The sequence below is a fragment of the Anser cygnoides genome, chromosome 5 (assembly GCF_040182565.1).
Source record: "Anser cygnoides isolate HZ-2024a breed goose chromosome 5, Taihu_goose_T2T_genome, whole genome shotgun sequence".
Taxonomy (NCBI): Eukaryota; Metazoa; Chordata; class Aves; order Anseriformes; family Anatidae; genus Anser; species Anser cygnoides.
Window position 1 is genome coordinate 49,713,336 of NC_089877.1, and position 17,639 is coordinate 49,730,974.

The following is a 17,639-nucleotide window of genomic DNA, read 5'->3' on the forward strand; positions in this document are numbered from 1 at the left end:
AATTTCAAGCTCAAGATGATGAAAGGCTCCCCCCCACACACACTGCCAAGTTGCTAAATTAAGATTTCTAGGGAACAGAAATCAAAGAAAAGCAGTCACCCAGGCATATTGTATTTAACACGCCAAATGGGTAAGATTAGCAAAAATACAAGTTCAGTTTTGTCATCTAATTCAGTAGGCCACTGTGGGCATGAATCCTCCCCCTCAGAGAGAGGGATGTTTTTCTATTTCAGAAAATGTGCATTTATGTGTATTTCTAGCGTTTTGGTGTTTGCTTTGCTAAAGACTGGATTCCTAGGCCACTAGAATTAGCCTGCCTAGTAGGGAAAGATTTCAGCTCACAGAAAAGGACATTGCTACTTCCAGAACTTTATTTATAGCTCGAATACAGTTGCCAGTTCAAAACTTGTGCCCAAATCTGGAGCTCAAAGCTTGAACTCCTCTCTGCAGCCTAACCAAGAGCTCTCAACCTGACTCAGTGCTTCAGCTACAGAAGCAGCAGTTGTTTATTGATCTGGAAGCTGAGGAAGACCTCAGCTGACCCACAGGGAGAACAGCTTTTGACCCAGCCTGAAGACAAAACTCCCCCTGCGATGGAGGTTACCATCACAGCACTACTATGGTCCCAATACCAAAGAGCCCACAGTGACAGCCAAACTTCCAGGCAGCTAACTCCTTTTAATTCACCTGCATGATGTTACTTACCTGATAAAAATCCTGCTGCTTGTACTTGTTTTACAGCAATATGGAGCAGACAACTAAAAGCAGAACACAGGCCTGAGAGACACGCCTTAGAAAGTAAGGCATCCTTGCTCACCATTCTCTCTGTGCCCAGCAAAGTGAGTTTAGGTGGGGAGGGTAGGATTTGAGGTGACAGCAAGTCTAAAAATTCAGTGAATGTCTCCATCTTTACTCCCCCATATCCTCACTTTAAAAAAAAATGCTGAGGGATAGGAGTTTCTTACTGAAGCTCCTATCAAGGCACAGGCCTCAGTCATACCTCATTTCAGAACTCTTACAAATAGTTTTGTTTTGTTTTTTTTTTTTTAAATAAAGAGATATTTCCAACCTATTTAGAAACATGAATCAATCTGCTTAGCATTCAGTGGCCATAACTACAGGAACTACAGGCAACACACACAGCCATGACCACACTGCAGCATTTCTTCCTACAGCATTTCTTCCCCACATGCTCCGTCTGCGGTCATAATACCCATGAATGGACTGAGCCAAAGGACGATAACATTCTTTTTTCTCCCTCCTCTCCACTAGCTTCAAGTTTTTGTGTAAATTGCAGGAATTTTTGCTTGAGAGTACAGTATATACAGTTGGAGTGATTACTGGCATTTTTGAAGGCTAAGAAACTAGCTGACATTAATCCTTCTGTTAATTTAGCTTTCTTTTATTTTTTAAGCAAACTGGTATCAAAGTGATTTTTAGTTGCTTGAAATAAAACTCTTGAATCCAAGCACTGATACACGAGCAGAGGAAGCACAACAAAGCCACTTCAAGCTTCCCCTGCAGCCTGCCTTAAGCTTTTTCCAAAACTGAGTGTGAGCATGTTCTCCAAGCACTGTGGAGATGGAGGCAGCTCCTCGCATACAGACAGTTTGAGTACCAGCATCTCTGCAGCATGGCACAGAGATGGGCTAACACTCCAAATTTTCTAGCTTTCTCCTTTCCTTGTTGGAAGGGACAGAACCAGCAACAATAACTCTTGCACAGGTCGTTGCAGTTTATGGGTTTTATTTATTTTGGTTTTAAGCATTGCTAACAAACTGCCAGAAGCAGCAGACAGTTGCACACCATGATGAAGTCAGTTGCCACAGCTGGGATTAATCAGCCTTCAGAAAAGAAACAGAAGGTATCGGGGCAATTAAGGACACAACTCACTGTGAACCTGGGTCAAGCACGTTTATTTCAGCGAGGCCAAACATTGGTAGGTTTTGTGATACTTGCACCTGAACTGTTTTCAAGCCAATTTAATTGGACCAGTGGCTCCTTAGGGAAGCTCAGGACAGAAACATTTCAAGGTGAAGACAGTGCTCAGGAATAGCAAGGTAACTTCACCTCCGTCACACCGGGCATGCCAGTGTCAGCATACGAGACTACTGTTCCCAAATGCATTACCAGCACAAGGCAGCAGGTCAGTCAGCTCCATCTACACGGGTTAGCTGCAGTATTATAGGGTAGGTTTCACCCTTTGTTGAAGACACACAACATCCATCCCAGTGAAAAGCGGGCAAATGTCCCTTCTCCAGTACGCTCAGCTCTCTGGTGACCCTTTAAACCAACAGCCTCACTGCAGTCACAGGCGGCCTGTTTCTCACTCTACAATGCCATTCCACACAAAACCGTTCTGAATTTTGGCTTAGAGGGCCTCAATTCAGTCTGAACAAGATGAGACACATAAACCTCATACTGTGAGCAGCAGACACATTCTGCCTTGCTCAGCCCTTTGCTAAGGTATGGCACTGACTCCAGAAGTTTTATGGCCTGCCATTTCTCCAGCAGCCCAGTGCTTTAGCAGTTATTAAACACAGTTAATGACAGATTCCTTTGAACGCTCAAGAAATCCCACAGCAAGATGAGTAATTTGCCTCGTTCCCAAAGAGAAGGCTCTCAGGCCAGTAACAAACCTGCAAAGTGCAAGCACTCAAACAGCAAGAAACACAGAGATGTTATTGCCTGTTACCAAGAGTAACCATTCTTACATACCTGGCTATAAATATATATATTTTATTTATTTATATACATATATATATATATATAAATAAACTGTAGCAACCAATTCTGTCCCCCCATTTTAAGAGTCTTAACATTTATCTTCACAGCCATTAACAATCAGGTTTTGTGTATGTGAAAACTGACAAGATAATTCTAAGAAGTCATTGATGAACGAATTCAGCTACCGAGCTTCTGAAAACGAGAGGTTATTTGAACTGGAAAAAGGCTTCTTCATCGCAATTATGATCCGGAGTGTCACTTAGCTTCTGAATATCAGATTTGTTTTAGTAGCCACTGACGTCACCTTCCTCAGATATATGGATTCCAGTACCATGAATTAATGCCATCTCTGATTGTTCCTGCCTAGCACACAGAGACCAATACTTTGTACCTACCAGTGTCCCTCTATACAGCATGAAGAGACATTTTCTCGTTCTAGGCGACCCAGCCTACCAAATTCAGTAACTAAGCCATAAACTTGACTCAGGTCCGTTAAGTGAAAGGGAATGTAAAGTGTCAAGGCCAACACTGTATTTTTAGAGCTCATTTCCCTTGAGGAAGCAGCAAATTCATGTTCCTATTGTTTGTCAGGAACTTCTCCCTCCCACTTCTAGTCTGCAACAAAAATTCACAACGTGTGAATTTTACTTTAACCTTGCCTAACATGTCAATATTACTGCAAACAATGCACACAACTTCAACCCGTTTAAAAAAAAAATCTAACACTTAGAAAAGGCCTAACAATACTTAGATATTCCAAGCCATCTATATTAAAAATAAAGTTGCATATTGAAAAAACACTAATCGAAACTACTTATCTCAAATCCTAAAATGATAGAAGCCCTCTAAATATCTAACACTAGTACATACGTGATGTTATACTCTACATCAATCACAGAGAGCTCAGTTACAGCATAGACAGCCCTAACTCCTCCCAAACTACCGAGAGTTGAAGGCTGCACAGCATCAGAAGAAAGGGAACCTCAGATTGGCATTGAAATCTTGGATTTACCCTGAACATGTGACTGTGACAAGGACAAATAAGTTTCTTATATAGTGTTATCATCACCAAAAGACTAGCTTTATTTGAAGCTCTGCTGTAATCACACATTCTCAGGAGCAAATGCAAATGATCAGTTCTCATGACTGCTCTGTTCACATACAGTATACGTAGTCTTCAGGCAGCAAGATTGATAGTACTTGATTTCTGGGCTACAACAGGTATACCGCTCCTTGCCTCCTCAAAGCCTCAACTACTGTTTTCAATCGAAAACTCTACATCTTAACCTATTTCAGCCGTTCCTAGCTTTATAGGATTATGATTACACAGCCCAACAGCTAGGTCAATGAGACACCAAAGAAAATATCACACAATTGTGAATCACTTTTCTTTTTTCCTGAATCTGTTCTCTCTTCATATACTATTAAAAGAGGTCAGATTATCAAAACAAAGAACTTACATGAATAAAAAGCTTTACAGTTTCAAGACCCGAAGAACCAAACTCTCAGAAAGTAAATTGAGTGGATGGGGAAGGAAGGAGAGAACCTAGTCACGTCCACTGTCCTTACATTTAGTCCTTTTTCATTGTAGACTCTGTATACACCGACACTGTTTGGTGGGTAACCGAGAAACTGAAAAAATTAGCTTCAGCTTCTAATTATGACCAAATGGAATTTCCCATTAGAAATCACAAGCCTTAGGAATGACATCACATTGTATCAGCTTCTCCTGTTCTCAACAACCGAGACAAAGGTCAGATGTTTTCAGAAATATACAGTGTCCTCCCACATCTCAAACCTAAGCTACACCCTCCATTTTCCTCATGCACCTAGAACTTGCGTGGAAGAGTCATCCACGTGACTTTTTCACAAGTCCCTCTCTCTCCATTAGGCTTCCTGCAACAAATCCAGAAGCAAAGTGGCAATAACATGGGAAAGCAGTAGGTGGGGCTCTGGAAGACAGTGGCATCAAAAGACACTACTGCGGTTAAGCATTACATCTTTTCTGTATTTTGAAGACAGACAGTACACAATCTCTCCTCTGTATGTACAGAAAAGTGAGGTGTCCAGGATTAGCACACTCAGTTTAGTTTTGTCCATTATAGGGCAAAACGTCCACTGAGACATTTACAGGAATATTTCAACAATCCTTGTTTTTTTCAGTCTGGTTTATACCATGCAACATTCAAATTTGGCAAAACTTGTATAAAAGGCAACAGCAGAACAGTTACTTCTCTCAGCAAGGAGCCAAAATATACACAACAGTGTGCATGCTGAATTGCTATTTAGAGCAACTGAATGCACTCCTATGGCTTTCCAGCAGAACCCAACACGTATCTCAGTCCACAAAACTGCTCAGCTGTTACCACCCTGGCTTTAGGGGAACACTGTTACAGTAGAGGAACACTGACAGTCAGGTCAAGGATATCACCTAAGAACTGCACTATTTGTGAGACTTTACAGTCGTTACTACATTTAGTTCTGACCAAGCAGAAGGTGGCCAGAACTTACAACTAGCTTAACACTTAAAAAGGAGGAAAAGGGGAAAAAAAAAAAAACAGTGCGTGAAGTCTGTCTTGAAGATAAGATCAAATTCAGTTTTCCTAGTTAATAATATATAAATTTACGTTTGTACATAAATCTAGCATTGAAGACATTTCTGCATAATGAATTTTGGTAGCAACCCTGTTAAGAGAAAGTTACTTGTTTTATACACATTTTATGCCCAAAAGCACTATTCCAATTTCAGTAAAGCTCTCCCCCACCTCCCCAAGAGTCTTTCTACTACATGTATCACCAAGAGGTATCACAGCCTTTAAGCACACCTTCTATTGAAAAGAAAAAGAAAGAAGAGAGTGGGGGCAGAAGCACAGCCTCTGGCCTTGGGGATACAGAAGGTAGGCTCAGTGTTATTTGATAAGGAAAGCATGGCTGAAAGTACTTTTACACTAACACGATTTCCTCTGTTTCCTGTGGCAAGTTTCTTTTCAAGCCACCAGCTCCTGCATTAGCTGAAACAATAAAACAATCACCACAGATCAAGGAGCAAAGAGCAGAAATCTTACCTGATAGTAAGTCTTAATGTTTCTGACTAAAATGGTCAGGTTTTGAACCCGAAGATAGATATCATTATTCACGTGCTTGTTAACACGTTGGTTGGTTGGCCGAGGATCTCTAGGAACAGAAGAAAAAGAAAATCAATTATTATTCATTTCCTTGGTTCTAAAACTTAACATCTCCTTAATGCACCATTAGGAAGACCCTTAAAATACTTGTTCATTAAATGAACTGACATAACTATGCGTGGTATGTATACATTAATTCATGATACAGTAAGCTCATTACCTTTGGACCTATGTGTAACTGGGAAGTCTTCCTGCATGGCACCTACTTTAAGTTAACCCACACTGAAATTCAGGGCAGCTTCCTTCCTTCCTTACATTTCCATGAAGCATGGAGCATATTTAGTTTGTGCAAACTAGACTGAAACAGCCTTTGTGAACAAAGATTTTATCTTATTCAAATAAAGGGAAGCCTAGAGAAGACTATTAAACCTTGTCTTTAGGGTTTTAAGACTAGATGAGGGTGTTAACCCTGATCAATGATCACAGTGCAAACTGCAAAACCCAGGTATATCATACACGCTAAGGAACTGAAGGGAAAAAGGAGCACTGCACTTTTACTATATCCACATCATCTTGTTAGATTCTCTCTCATATATCCAGTGTGCGATAAATAACAGTTCCAATTCTAGTCTTCAAGTCGTCTTTTTCTAGGCTTCAAGTCTCTATATTTCAAATAAATATTGACTCAAATAGGCACGTAATTCTAGGACAAGGGGAAAAACGTTGTGGGAAGATTAGGGAAAGAAATCTAAAGCTTTTGTCAGATTTTAATCGAAGTAACTCAAAATTGTACCCAAAGCAATTTTACTTCTGAGGTTAAAAAAGGCAAAAAGCTGCAAATGATTAATATACGTATGTCAGATTCTCTGTGCACACCCTAACACGTTGGCAAGAAAACCTGAAAGTCTTTATCTGCCAATACCACAGATCAAAGCCAAGCGTTTACCCATAATAAAGGCTCTTATCAGCAAACTCCTACGCAATCCAAACACCTGCCTCCCAGAGCCCTGCTTTGGCTGTTAATTAAGCCATTCACAGCTCTTCCAGGGCCAAATACTGAACTCTAGCACTGACAAGGAAATAAGAGAGGAATTGATCCAATATTTATTTTAAAAATTTATCTTTCAAAGTCTGCATAAGCATGTCAAAGAGCTTTTACATTTTTTTCAAACGCACAATCACCCCAAAGCACTCCTCTAGTGAAAGCAGTGCTTTATGTATAAATATAGAGAGGGAGATTCCAGAGACAGAAAGAAGACTGTCTTTGCAGCAGATAAAATCAGAGACAGAGTTGACGTACCAGGGTTCAAACAGTTTACTGATGTAAACTGGCAGGGCTCTCCACAGCCCTTACGCCAGGAAAGCATTTGGGGTACTGACTGGCACTGCAACCAAGTATGAAAAAGAGAACAAAGAGGCAACCCTAGCAAGCTTTTGGAGTAAAATCCGTATTAAGGATTTCCAGACAGTTTCTGCTTTTCACACACCAGAAGTGTGAACAATTCCATTTCACTGATGCTCAGATACAAGCGTGGAAGCCATACACATACATTGCTTGACCATACTGGTCTTCGGCGACACAGCAAGGAAAGTGTAAATGGCTTGGAGATTACCGTGTCTCCAAGTGCTCTCTGAGCAGATGTTGACAGAATTTGATCCTGAAGGAAGCTGGAAGCTTAGCCTTTCTAGGCAAGGTCATGACAACAAACTAGGAAGCTAAAAGGGAAGAAACTTTCAGTAGAGAGAAGCTGGCCAAGGAGAAGGGCAAGCTGAAATTCCCCTGTTCCACAGTCTGGCAGCAGACCCAGGTCTACAGCCAGGAAGAGAAAGCCTCAACTGTTTGGCAGCAGCTGCCGTACTGAACAATGGGGAAAGAAAATGCTGCTGTTTTTACACATTATCTGTTAAAAAGCACTTTGTTAAACAACAAAATCCTATAATTTCACAACAATACACTTCGTACACATATTGGAGGTAGTATTAAGTGTCCCCTCTCTGCAGCAGTTCCGGTGACTCAAGGACTTATGGTTTTTGCTTTCTCTTCCCCAGAAGTTTCCCCAGCCCTGAAATTCATTTCTTCTAAAACACTGCCTCAGCCTCCAAGTCCCCCTTGCCCTTCAGATGCCATGCAAAGCCAGATGGTGCACCCAACAGCTCCTGCTGGGCCACCCCAACCACAACTCCAGCCCCAAGGTGTACCAGCAGGTCTGGATGATGAGCCAGAAAAAGCTTGTTTAAAAACACAACGCTCCCCAAACACGCACAAAACATGGCAAAAAGCCACAAAACACACCCACCAGACACAGCAAAGGAGAGGTTATTTCTTCAGCAGTTACAGACTTGGCTTTCAGAAGTAGGTAAGACAGAAAAGTCCTCCTTTCAACACGAGACCTGCTTGCCTTTTGGCACTGAAGCTAGTCATCTCTTCACTAACACAAGCAAGGGCCCTCAGAAGCAATTATAGGACTTTTATCCCATCATCTTCATTAAAGGTAATCAGTTGCCCCGAGAGCCTTTAATGCCCTGACCTCAGGGTTCTCTTAACCCAGAGCCAAGCGCAGTCCGCGGTGTTACCCTGCCTTCTCCTCACAGACACAGGAGTCAAAATGACTGTTGGGATTGCTGAATATGCTGTATAGCTAAATCCATCCAGCAGATGACTTCAGAAAGGACCCTTTGACACAAGCTATGGAAGGCCAGCACTGTGCATACTTCAAACCACCACATGGCTTATTGTCTCCACAGGGAAAACCAACAATTCCTTCTCATCAATCAATACCCCACTGCTTCCTAATCATCCTTTTTTTTCCAATTATTGTTTTAAATCCTGGATCAGAAGGGGCAACACGCCAAGACGTGTGGTCTGAGGTAACCTGCTTATGGCAATAGAGAGCCTGGGAAGGAATGAGATGCCAAAAACATCCCACAAACACAATCTCAAGAGAAGCGAAGACGACTTCAGTGTAAGAGATACAGAAGCTAAAAAGCCAGAGACAGCAACATATTCAAAACACAACAGACTGCACAACCTGATCTACAGCCGGGGAAAGTGGGAAAATGAAACAAAGTCCTAACTGGGTAAAAGTGCCTGACTAAAATCATACAACAAGAGGCAAGCTCTGTGCTTAAATGAGTTTCTATCTTTGAATACACAGCGCTGTTGGTACCACACTGTACATATTATAGCCTTGTTCTGTTAGTGACGCTCCATAAATGAGCTTTATTGACAGAAACTCTTCCCAACAGTCACCCTGAAAACTGAAGAGGGTTATTTGGCAGCAGTAACCAGATAAACCAAAAGAATCAGTGTCTGAATGTATCTGAAGAAAATCAGTGAAACCAACCTCAATGAGATTATTTTTTTTTTCCAGTTCTGATGTTTCATCTTTCCCTTATGCAAAAATAAAAATTGCAGCCCTCATGTTTTTTAAAAACCACCTACCCCTCACCATCAAAGACCTTCACTAAACAGGATGGAGGCAGTGTGACAGGCGTGACCATGGGCAGCCCTCACCAAACAAGTAAAAAAAACAAGCCAAACCACCAGAAGGAAAGTCTCAGGCCTCACTGTATACACAAGCATTTCAAATAAGTCCTCTGATCTGTATGCCTTCTTCAGGCTTTTTATAGGGGTGAAGAGGAAAGGAAGGGCAGGGAGATGGGAGCTGAACCGTGAGCTCAGAGGATGTGGGGCTGTCAGCACCAGTGCCTGAATGCTCACCCCCTTAAGCCACCAGATAATAAACTAAAAGCAACAAAACAGGGCAAAAATATATATTGTTTCCAGAATTCAAAATGACAATCCTATTTGAGCAATTTCTGACAAATAATTCAGGTAATTAATGGGGAAGCCCTCAAACTGTGCCCAAGGGTCACTAAACATCAGAACAGATCAGAATGCCAGGTGTGTCCAGCATCCGTGTCCCCAGACTGCACCTGCACCTCCTTCCGCAGCGAGCTCACTGACTCCAAACGCACCAGGCCTGGGTTAGCCCAATTCTCATATAATTCTCTTTCCTCCTCTACCATAAAGAGGAATGAGGACACTGAAGGCTGGAGGGGATTCTAAATTGCCTGAAAAATGGAAGTTCAAACGTGATTTTAAGTTAAACGGATGTGTATCTTCAGCCGCCCATTCCTCATGCTGCTTGCTGCAAACCACAAGAAGCAGGCACCAGCAACTTGGTTGTTCCTGTCACGAGGTCTAAATTAAAGAAGGCAGAATGACTACCTCACACTGAGGCAGCTGCAAATGAAATCAAGAAAACCATTATTGTGAACTTTTATGTGGTTTTAATACAAATGGTTTAATCAGATGTATTCCTGACACACACTTCTGCTTCCTGAACGTTTTAACAGGAACGCAGAATCTACAGTCAGAGGGATTAGAACAAGTCAATATTAGAGCACTGAGGTGCCTGCACATATAAATCCCTCACATAATTTCCCAAATAGAGCTTCCAATAAGAAGTTAAACAGGGTAAATATTTGCTTACACTCAGGGGTATTATGACACAGCTGCAACCTTAACACTGAAGGCAGTCTATTCAGTGTCACCACGTGCTACTTTCATACCAGGAAGTAACACGCAACCATCTAAAAAAGTTCTTTAAAATTTGTCCACAGAGAAGCTCGTTTACCTGACACACACACATCTGCCAGAAACACAGCAGATCCACTATGAAGATTAACGTAAGCATTACCACATACAGTGCGTTAACCTGCTACTGAAAATGTGCAAAGTCAACGCAGCCTCCATGCAGATGCGTTGGGGTACACATGTGGACTGAACACAGGAAGAGGAAACCACCCATTTACAGCAAAATGACTTGAAAAAAATTAAGTCTTTAAGATACAAGTGGGAATCCAAATGCTGCTGTATGCCTCTTCCTACTGGATTTACCTGCTTAAGCACCACAACTCAAAGCGATGCAATCTCTAGCTACCTTTTTAGAAGCGTCTCACGCCATCAGGGGTCATCTAAAAAAAGCCATGCAGCAGAGCCCAACAGCTGGCTGTCTACTGACCAGGCCGTGGCAGAACCTGCCTCATCTCTAAAAGAGAACAGTGCAAAGACACATCCCTGTTTTCACTCCTTCCACACAGCAGGGACCCGACAGGCAGGAAGAGGGACAAACATCACCTACCACCTCCCTGGTGACATGGTCGCCTTGCTGATATGAACCCACTATCTAAAAACATCGACGCCACAACATCACAGCACTGGGATCTTCTCCACCCATTCCAAGTTGCCAGACAGCATTTGGGAAAAATCCAACCTATTACAACAGGAACTGGAGAGTGACTGAACTAGCACAACCCTCTCTGCACCTCAAACAGCCTTACTTTCACTCACTCTCAACAGGTATATCTGGATTTCTTCACAGAGCCACCAGACTTTCTAGCCACATATGAAACTTCAACTCTGCTTAGCTGGAGGACAAAAAGCATTTTAGTTTTAATAAGGAAATTCAAAAGAATTTGACTTCTGAAACCTTCATCAAAAGAAACCTGTTGGTCTGCAGCAAAGCACTGCATCACACCCGGTGTCTAGATGTAAGGTCATATGCCTGTGTTAGTTGTGCTCCAGTAAGTAGGCAAACAGAGTAACCTGAATAACTAAAACTGAAATAACACACGGGCAAGAATACAGCTATCCACAACATGAGGGCAGCTATTGACTCTCTGCAAGCACGCACATGTATGCATGCACACATGCTTTCAGGCAATGAAGGGTATCATGGCATACCAAATTTTATCACATTCGTTAAAGGCCCTCATTAATACAATTTCAGCAGGAACAAATCTCAAGCCAAGCACTAAGAGTCATCTTCAGGGACCAAGGCTTGCCGAACCAGTGAGCAAGCATTTTAAAAACACATTTATTTTTCTATTCTGAAAGCTTTGTGGGGCAGAAACACTCCTTGAAAAGCCTTCCCAATTTACAGGTAAGCAGTAATTGCATTGCAAGTTCTAAAGGTTAGGTCAGAACAAATGAAGGTCACAGACAGCACCCTGCTCAGTCAGGATACATAAATACAGCCAGGATCTTTCCTTAGTTAAACAGCTTCAGGCTCTCAGCAGAAAAGTCTTAATTTCAAGCTCCCCAGCCACCATTAGAAACACTGCCAAAGCTGCCTAAAAGGGGGGAAAAAAGCTCCAATTGTGAATAATGGGTCAGTTTCCTACTCAATCCTGCCTGTGCTTCCCTCAAGAACACTGCCACACTGCTGGCAGAGATTATCTTTTGGAAGAAACAAACTTACTTTCCTGACTGCCTGAGGCAAGTAAACATGCCAGGGCATTTCTCACCAACATGATAATCGACAAAACCAACGTGATAACCAACAAAATGCCAAATAGTGTTCCTGCACTGTTAGTCCATACACTTCAATTCCTCATTTCAAGAAGCTTTTATTGTTCGCTCCCTGTCCCCAGAGCACCATTAAGTTGCTCCACAGACCCGAACAATTTTATGTCACCTTAGATATTTCAACTGGCCAATTACAAAATACTTAAGTTTTATTGTATATGTATATTTTTATTGTATATGTTTTTTATTTATAATGATAAAGCACTTCTCAAATCTATCGCTCGCTTCAGAATTTTACAGTCATTCAAAGCCACAAAACTTCTGCCTATTTAGTAACCAAAATTGGGAGACTAAGTACTAAGTTCAGTTTCCTTGTTTTGAAATAGTTAATTCTTTCACACATTAGAGAACGGTGACAGTCCAGTTAGTTAAATCTACAGCAGACTCACAATTGCTACAGGTCCTTGACACTTCGGTTGGTTTTCTTTAGTGCTTTTTTTTGGTTGGTTTGTTTGGTTGGTTGATTTATGACCATTGCGTTTGGTGCAAAATCCCATTTCCCACATTTTGGAAAAGGTACAAATCTGCATTTGAATGCTCATGCTCAAGGCTCCAATTTGCAGAAACTTCTCTTTTGGAAGCATAATTATTCCTCAGAAATGCTAGAATTTGCATCTTCTTTTTACAACTAACACTTTGCTCCATTTTACACCACTACTGCATCAACCCCAAGCGGGGTGACTGATCTGGGTCCTTCTCTGAATCATGAATCACCTTCAGATCTTCATTGTCCAAGTTCCAGTACAGAATTTCCACCATGAAGAAAGCTCGATTGCCTTTACAGCTGGAGCAGCCAGGTACCAGAAGATAACAGAACTTGCCAACTTGAGAGGGTGGGACACAGATTCTCACACTTTTTTTTAAGTTACTTTTCAAAAAAAAAAGAATTCTGTTTAAAGATCCTAATATACACTCTTCATTTATGTGCTTGAAGTTGGCCTAACTTCACATCACTGGTTGAGCTTTACTTGGTTTCGTTCTGTGAGAAAAGGGCAGTGCCAGAACTGGGTGATGTTGGAAGCTTCCTCCCCTGCAAGTCAAATACCTTTCCCTGCCAGCTCTTTATCAGATGCATTTCTGAGTATTTAAAAGCAATTACAAAGACGAAACAGAAACAGCCAGGATCTGCGCATAGCAGAGCAGTGACAGGAAAGGATGTGGTTAAAAATGGATGCTTTAACAACAATTTACTTCAGGGTTAAAAGAAAAGAGTTATTTTCAGTCTGGGCTTTTAACCTACTTGTAAGTTTCCTCGAGACATATCTCTACAGCACTGCCTGAAAAACACACTAGCTACCAAAGTAAAGTTTTCTCTTTACCAATCTGTTTTTAACGCCAAATCTTACACGACCACGTAGACATGCTTCAGATGCAACCCCCCCAGTAAAGCTTCATCTGATGAAGCGCTTTCGTTTCCTTATTTACCCTGCAACGCAGCCTCTCCTGAAGGGCGCGAGCACGCTAAAAACGAGGCAGCCGTTTAAAAGCGTGCAAAACCAGAAGGAGCTGAAGCAGCAAAGCAAACCCGGACGGGACGGAGGGTTGCATTCCCCCCCTTTCTTTTTGTTACTTTCCTAAAGGCGTCGGAAGGGAGGCAGACGCCCGACCGGTGCCGTTCCCCCCCCCCACCCCGTGCCCCCGCTCACATCTGCAGCATGATCCTGTTGAGCAGCACGCCGTCCGCCAGCTCCATGTACATGCCCAGCTTGTCCTCGCTGCCGCTCGCCAGGGCCCCGAAGGTTTTCACCTGCCAGGGAAGGGAGGATGAAGGAAGGATGAAGGACGGAAAAGAGGGACGGGGGCGTGCTGCGGCCGAAGCAGGTGCCTCGGGAGCTGCCCGCCGGCCGCCTGCCCCCCGGACTCACCCAGGTCACCAGCGGGCTCTGCAGGAAGAGCTCCAGGAGCTCGGAGACGGTCACGTCCATGTCGCCGGGAGGGCGCGGCAGCGGGGCCGGCTCACTCGGCAGACAAAGGCGCCGAGCCCATGGCCCCGCCGCCGGGCAGCGCCCGCCTACAGCGGCGGCGAGCCGCGGCTCATCGCCCCCCGGCCCGGCGGAGCTCGGCGAAGGGGAACGGGGAAGGGAAATGGCGGCGGGGGGCAACGGCCGCCCGCGGGGGGTGGGCGCGGAGGCGGGAGGCTCCTGCGGGGCCGCTCCCGGAGCCCGCGCGGCGCGGCCCCGTCCCGGCCCCGCTGCTACCTGCGGCGGGGCGCGGCCTCGCCCCGGCCATTACAGCCCGGCCGCCGTGACGGGCGGCGCCCGCCGCCAATGGGAGCCGCCGAGCGGCCGGCGCTAGCCAATAGGAGGCAGACGGGGGCGGGAGGAGGCGAGGCGGAGGGTGCCCCCGCCCGGCCCTGAGGTGGCTGCGTGGGGGCTGCAGGGGGCAGCTGAATCCCCGCTCAGCGCCAGCGGGCAGAAAGGGAAAATCTCTGGAAAAAAGGGGGGTGTACACGATCTCACGCCCGCTTCCAGTAAAACGAAGCGAGGGGCAAGCAGCACTCGGTCCTCGTTGCTGTCCTCAAGCAGCATCAGGTGGTTTGTTAGGGATACCGCTGCCAAGGGGACAGCGCTCCTCTGCGGGGCCGAGCACGGCGGGGCCCTGGCTAGCAGCTCGTGGCTAGCAGCCCGTGGGCCATGGCTAGCAGCCCGTGGGCCCACTGCTGCCCCAGCACCCACAGCAATCGCTCAGCAAGTGAATTATTTCCCGGGGGGGGGGGGGGAATGGGGGCAGAACTTAATTTATTTTAGTTAAAAAATAATAATTCCAGATAATCTGACATTCTCCCATAATTCTAATGGACTTTTTCTGTTTCTTAGTTGTATCTGGATGACTACACCACTTTATTTTTCCCCAGAATGCGTGTTCTATTTTTCATACAATAGTCTGTGCATCAGCCACTTCAGAATGCATTTTGTCTGTCTCATTTAATCACAGTAAACTCACAAAATATATTTTGGATCTTACCAAGTCAGGCAAATTGTATCTGCAATTCTTTTTCTTACTGACCACTCAATCTCCCACCCCTATTTTTGAGAAGGGATGTGGGTACACGTGTGTAGCTTCGTTCTGTCGGGGAGGGACAGATGTTGTTTTGCCTGTAGGAACTGAGCGGTTTGTAAGCAATCCATTACGAAGTGACAGACAATGTTGTTCTTTGCAGCGGCCTGCTTGTCCCACATAAGATCAGTTTTAATTATTTGTTTCACGAGGATCTTTATTTTAGGCAGCCGTGTAGGTAGAGTCAGTGATAATCAGGAAATCTGGCAGTAAATCTCAGATACATTAGTGGGAGGGATGTTGTCATCTGAGACGTCTATGGAAGAAAAAGGGAAACTTCCCCCATGTTGGAGAGCAGGGGTTGTCCTGAGTTGGTCACCCCTCATCAGCCATTTTGAGGCGAGGTCAGCCTGAGGGAAGATGGCACCTTCCTGCCTGCACTACCCCTGCTCGATGCCTGCTTCATTAGCCCAGCCCCGCAGGGGGAAGCATTCATGGAGGAAAACCTCCCTGCTCTTATTAAAGACACCAGGAGTAGCCCAAAACTCCAGGTCTGCACTTGGATGGATCCCATTTATTATACAGGAACGGCCCTCAGTTAGCTAGTGAACATGCTATTTAAGCATGCTAATGATCAGGCATGATCAAAACATCCTTAAATCTTGTGGACCAACACATGATACCAGGGACCAGACCTCTGTGAGCTGCCCCTTGCTTACAACCTGGTGCAGCCACTTCTCTCCAAGGTCCTCGTGAGGATGTACCAGGGGGTAACAAACAGTTAAATTACACTTACCTTGTGCTGTGGGAATCATGTTGTCTCAGCTTTTCTGCTACTGAAAAGAAGGAGGTTGCAGGGACGCTGTTTGCTGTAGTTGGAAGGACAAACAGCATGCTTTTGAGTGTAACAACTCCTGCTCAGGTATGGAGAGAAAGGGAATGATTAATTGTTTCTCAACACTTCAGAGAGACAGACTGCTATAATTTAACTTCTTGAAGCCTTGTGATCTCCTGCCTTGTGAATATATTTCATTAAACAAAATTTAAAGCTGTTGCTGTGCTTACAGCAGAGGATGATTGTGTTAATGAATAGTCAAAAGAAAAAGGACTGAATAATATTTGAAAAACACACAACCCCTTCAGAGAAGCCAGAATACAAGTGCAAAACTATTTTCCTCCTTTTCACAGCTTGAATCAGACCCGTTTATAGGAGTATGCCTCCAGAAACTCCTAAAAATCAAAGAATAGTTGCTTTGTCAGATTTAGGGGTCACAAACCGTGAGGTAATCAAGGGATGCGCCTGTGTCCTGCATCTCGGGGCACAGTTACAAAAGCCCCCGTTTCTCACCCGGCGCAGGACTCAGCCGGGAGCCACACGCTGCCTGCTCCTGCCGGCACGGCCCGGGGACATAGCACCGGGCCCGGCCCCGGCCTGGCCCCCGTGCCCGGCCCCGCTCCGTGCCGTTCTGCGGCCCGGGCCCGTTCCCTGGGCGCAGCACCGGCCCCCCCCGCCGGCCGCCGCGGGTGCTGCAGGCCGGAGCCGGGGCGCTGCAGGGAGCGGGGCCCGCCCGGCTGTGGGGCCTGGAGCAGCGGGAGGCCCAGTCCCAGAGAACACGCTCTCGCTCTTAGCCCCCAGGCCCAATACTTTTTTTCTGCCCTCAGGAATTGTGTCCCCTACCTGTCAGCCCCAGCCCGGCCTGTGGTGCTTCCTACCGTGCTTTCTCCAAACTGTGACCTGGCATTTCTGGTGGCAGCTTTCTTCTAGGTACTCGTCTTTCATCAAAGACCGCTTGTGAAAGCTCCCTTTTCCCACTGCATGCCGAGTTCTCATTTCTGGGGCACCTGAAGCTGCTGCCTTCACAGAGCAAGCAAAATAAAATACACAACAGTGAATATATCCAGGAAAGCTCAGATTCAAATACATACATGCAACTGTATTTGGTAACCATGCCTCTTAAAGCAAACAAGTGTGGAAAACACTCTGCACATTTGTAGCATGTAATGCGACTTGCAACAACTTGTTTTCACACCACTTGCGCACAGACAGCTCCTAACTCAAAACACAAGCATCGGAGAAGCAAGAAGCACCAGCACATTTTAAAGCACTATCAGTGTACAAGCAGCTAGAGACACCGGCATTTTTAATGCCTGTTATCACGGTGTGTATTTCTAAAGCACTCTTCACAGCCACAAAGCACTCGACTCTCCGCAGCACAGACCACAGAAGGAAATTTCGAAGCCCGAGCATTTCCAAATGTTCCTCGAGGCTGACTGTAAATGGCGTGATTCAGCGTCCGCAGGCAGTCCCCTGGCAACCACTACAGCCACCAACAAAGCTCCGCCATTCACCGCCCTCTGAAGCCCGAGTTGCTGAGGGATGGGAATAACAGAATTTACAAGGTTACAATACGGGAGTT

The 17,639-nt window shown here is 44.8% G+C and overlaps 1 protein-coding gene across 4 annotated transcripts in view; it reads right to left on the reverse strand.

Moving 5' to 3' along the window:
* The window catches only part of CCDC88C (coiled-coil domain containing 88C), a 91,798-nt gene extending 77,365 nt beyond the window's left edge, over positions 1 to 14,433 (reverse strand). For all 4 annotated transcript variants that reach the window (XM_066998255.1, XM_048070456.2, XM_013182075.3 and 1 more), the window contains exons 1-3: positions 14,091 to 14,433; positions 13,872 to 13,972; positions 5,793 to 5,901 (exon numbers count right to left, since the gene is read on the reverse strand). In XM_066998255.1, the coding sequence (XP_066854356.1) occupies positions 5,793 to 5,901; positions 13,872 to 13,972; positions 14,091 to 14,150 (270 nt within the window). In that variant the 5' untranslated portion in view covers positions 14,151 to 14,433. The remainder of the gene's footprint in view (positions 1 to 5,792; positions 5,902 to 13,871; positions 13,973 to 14,090) is intronic.
* Positions 14,434 to 17,639: the final 3,206 nt, after the last annotated feature.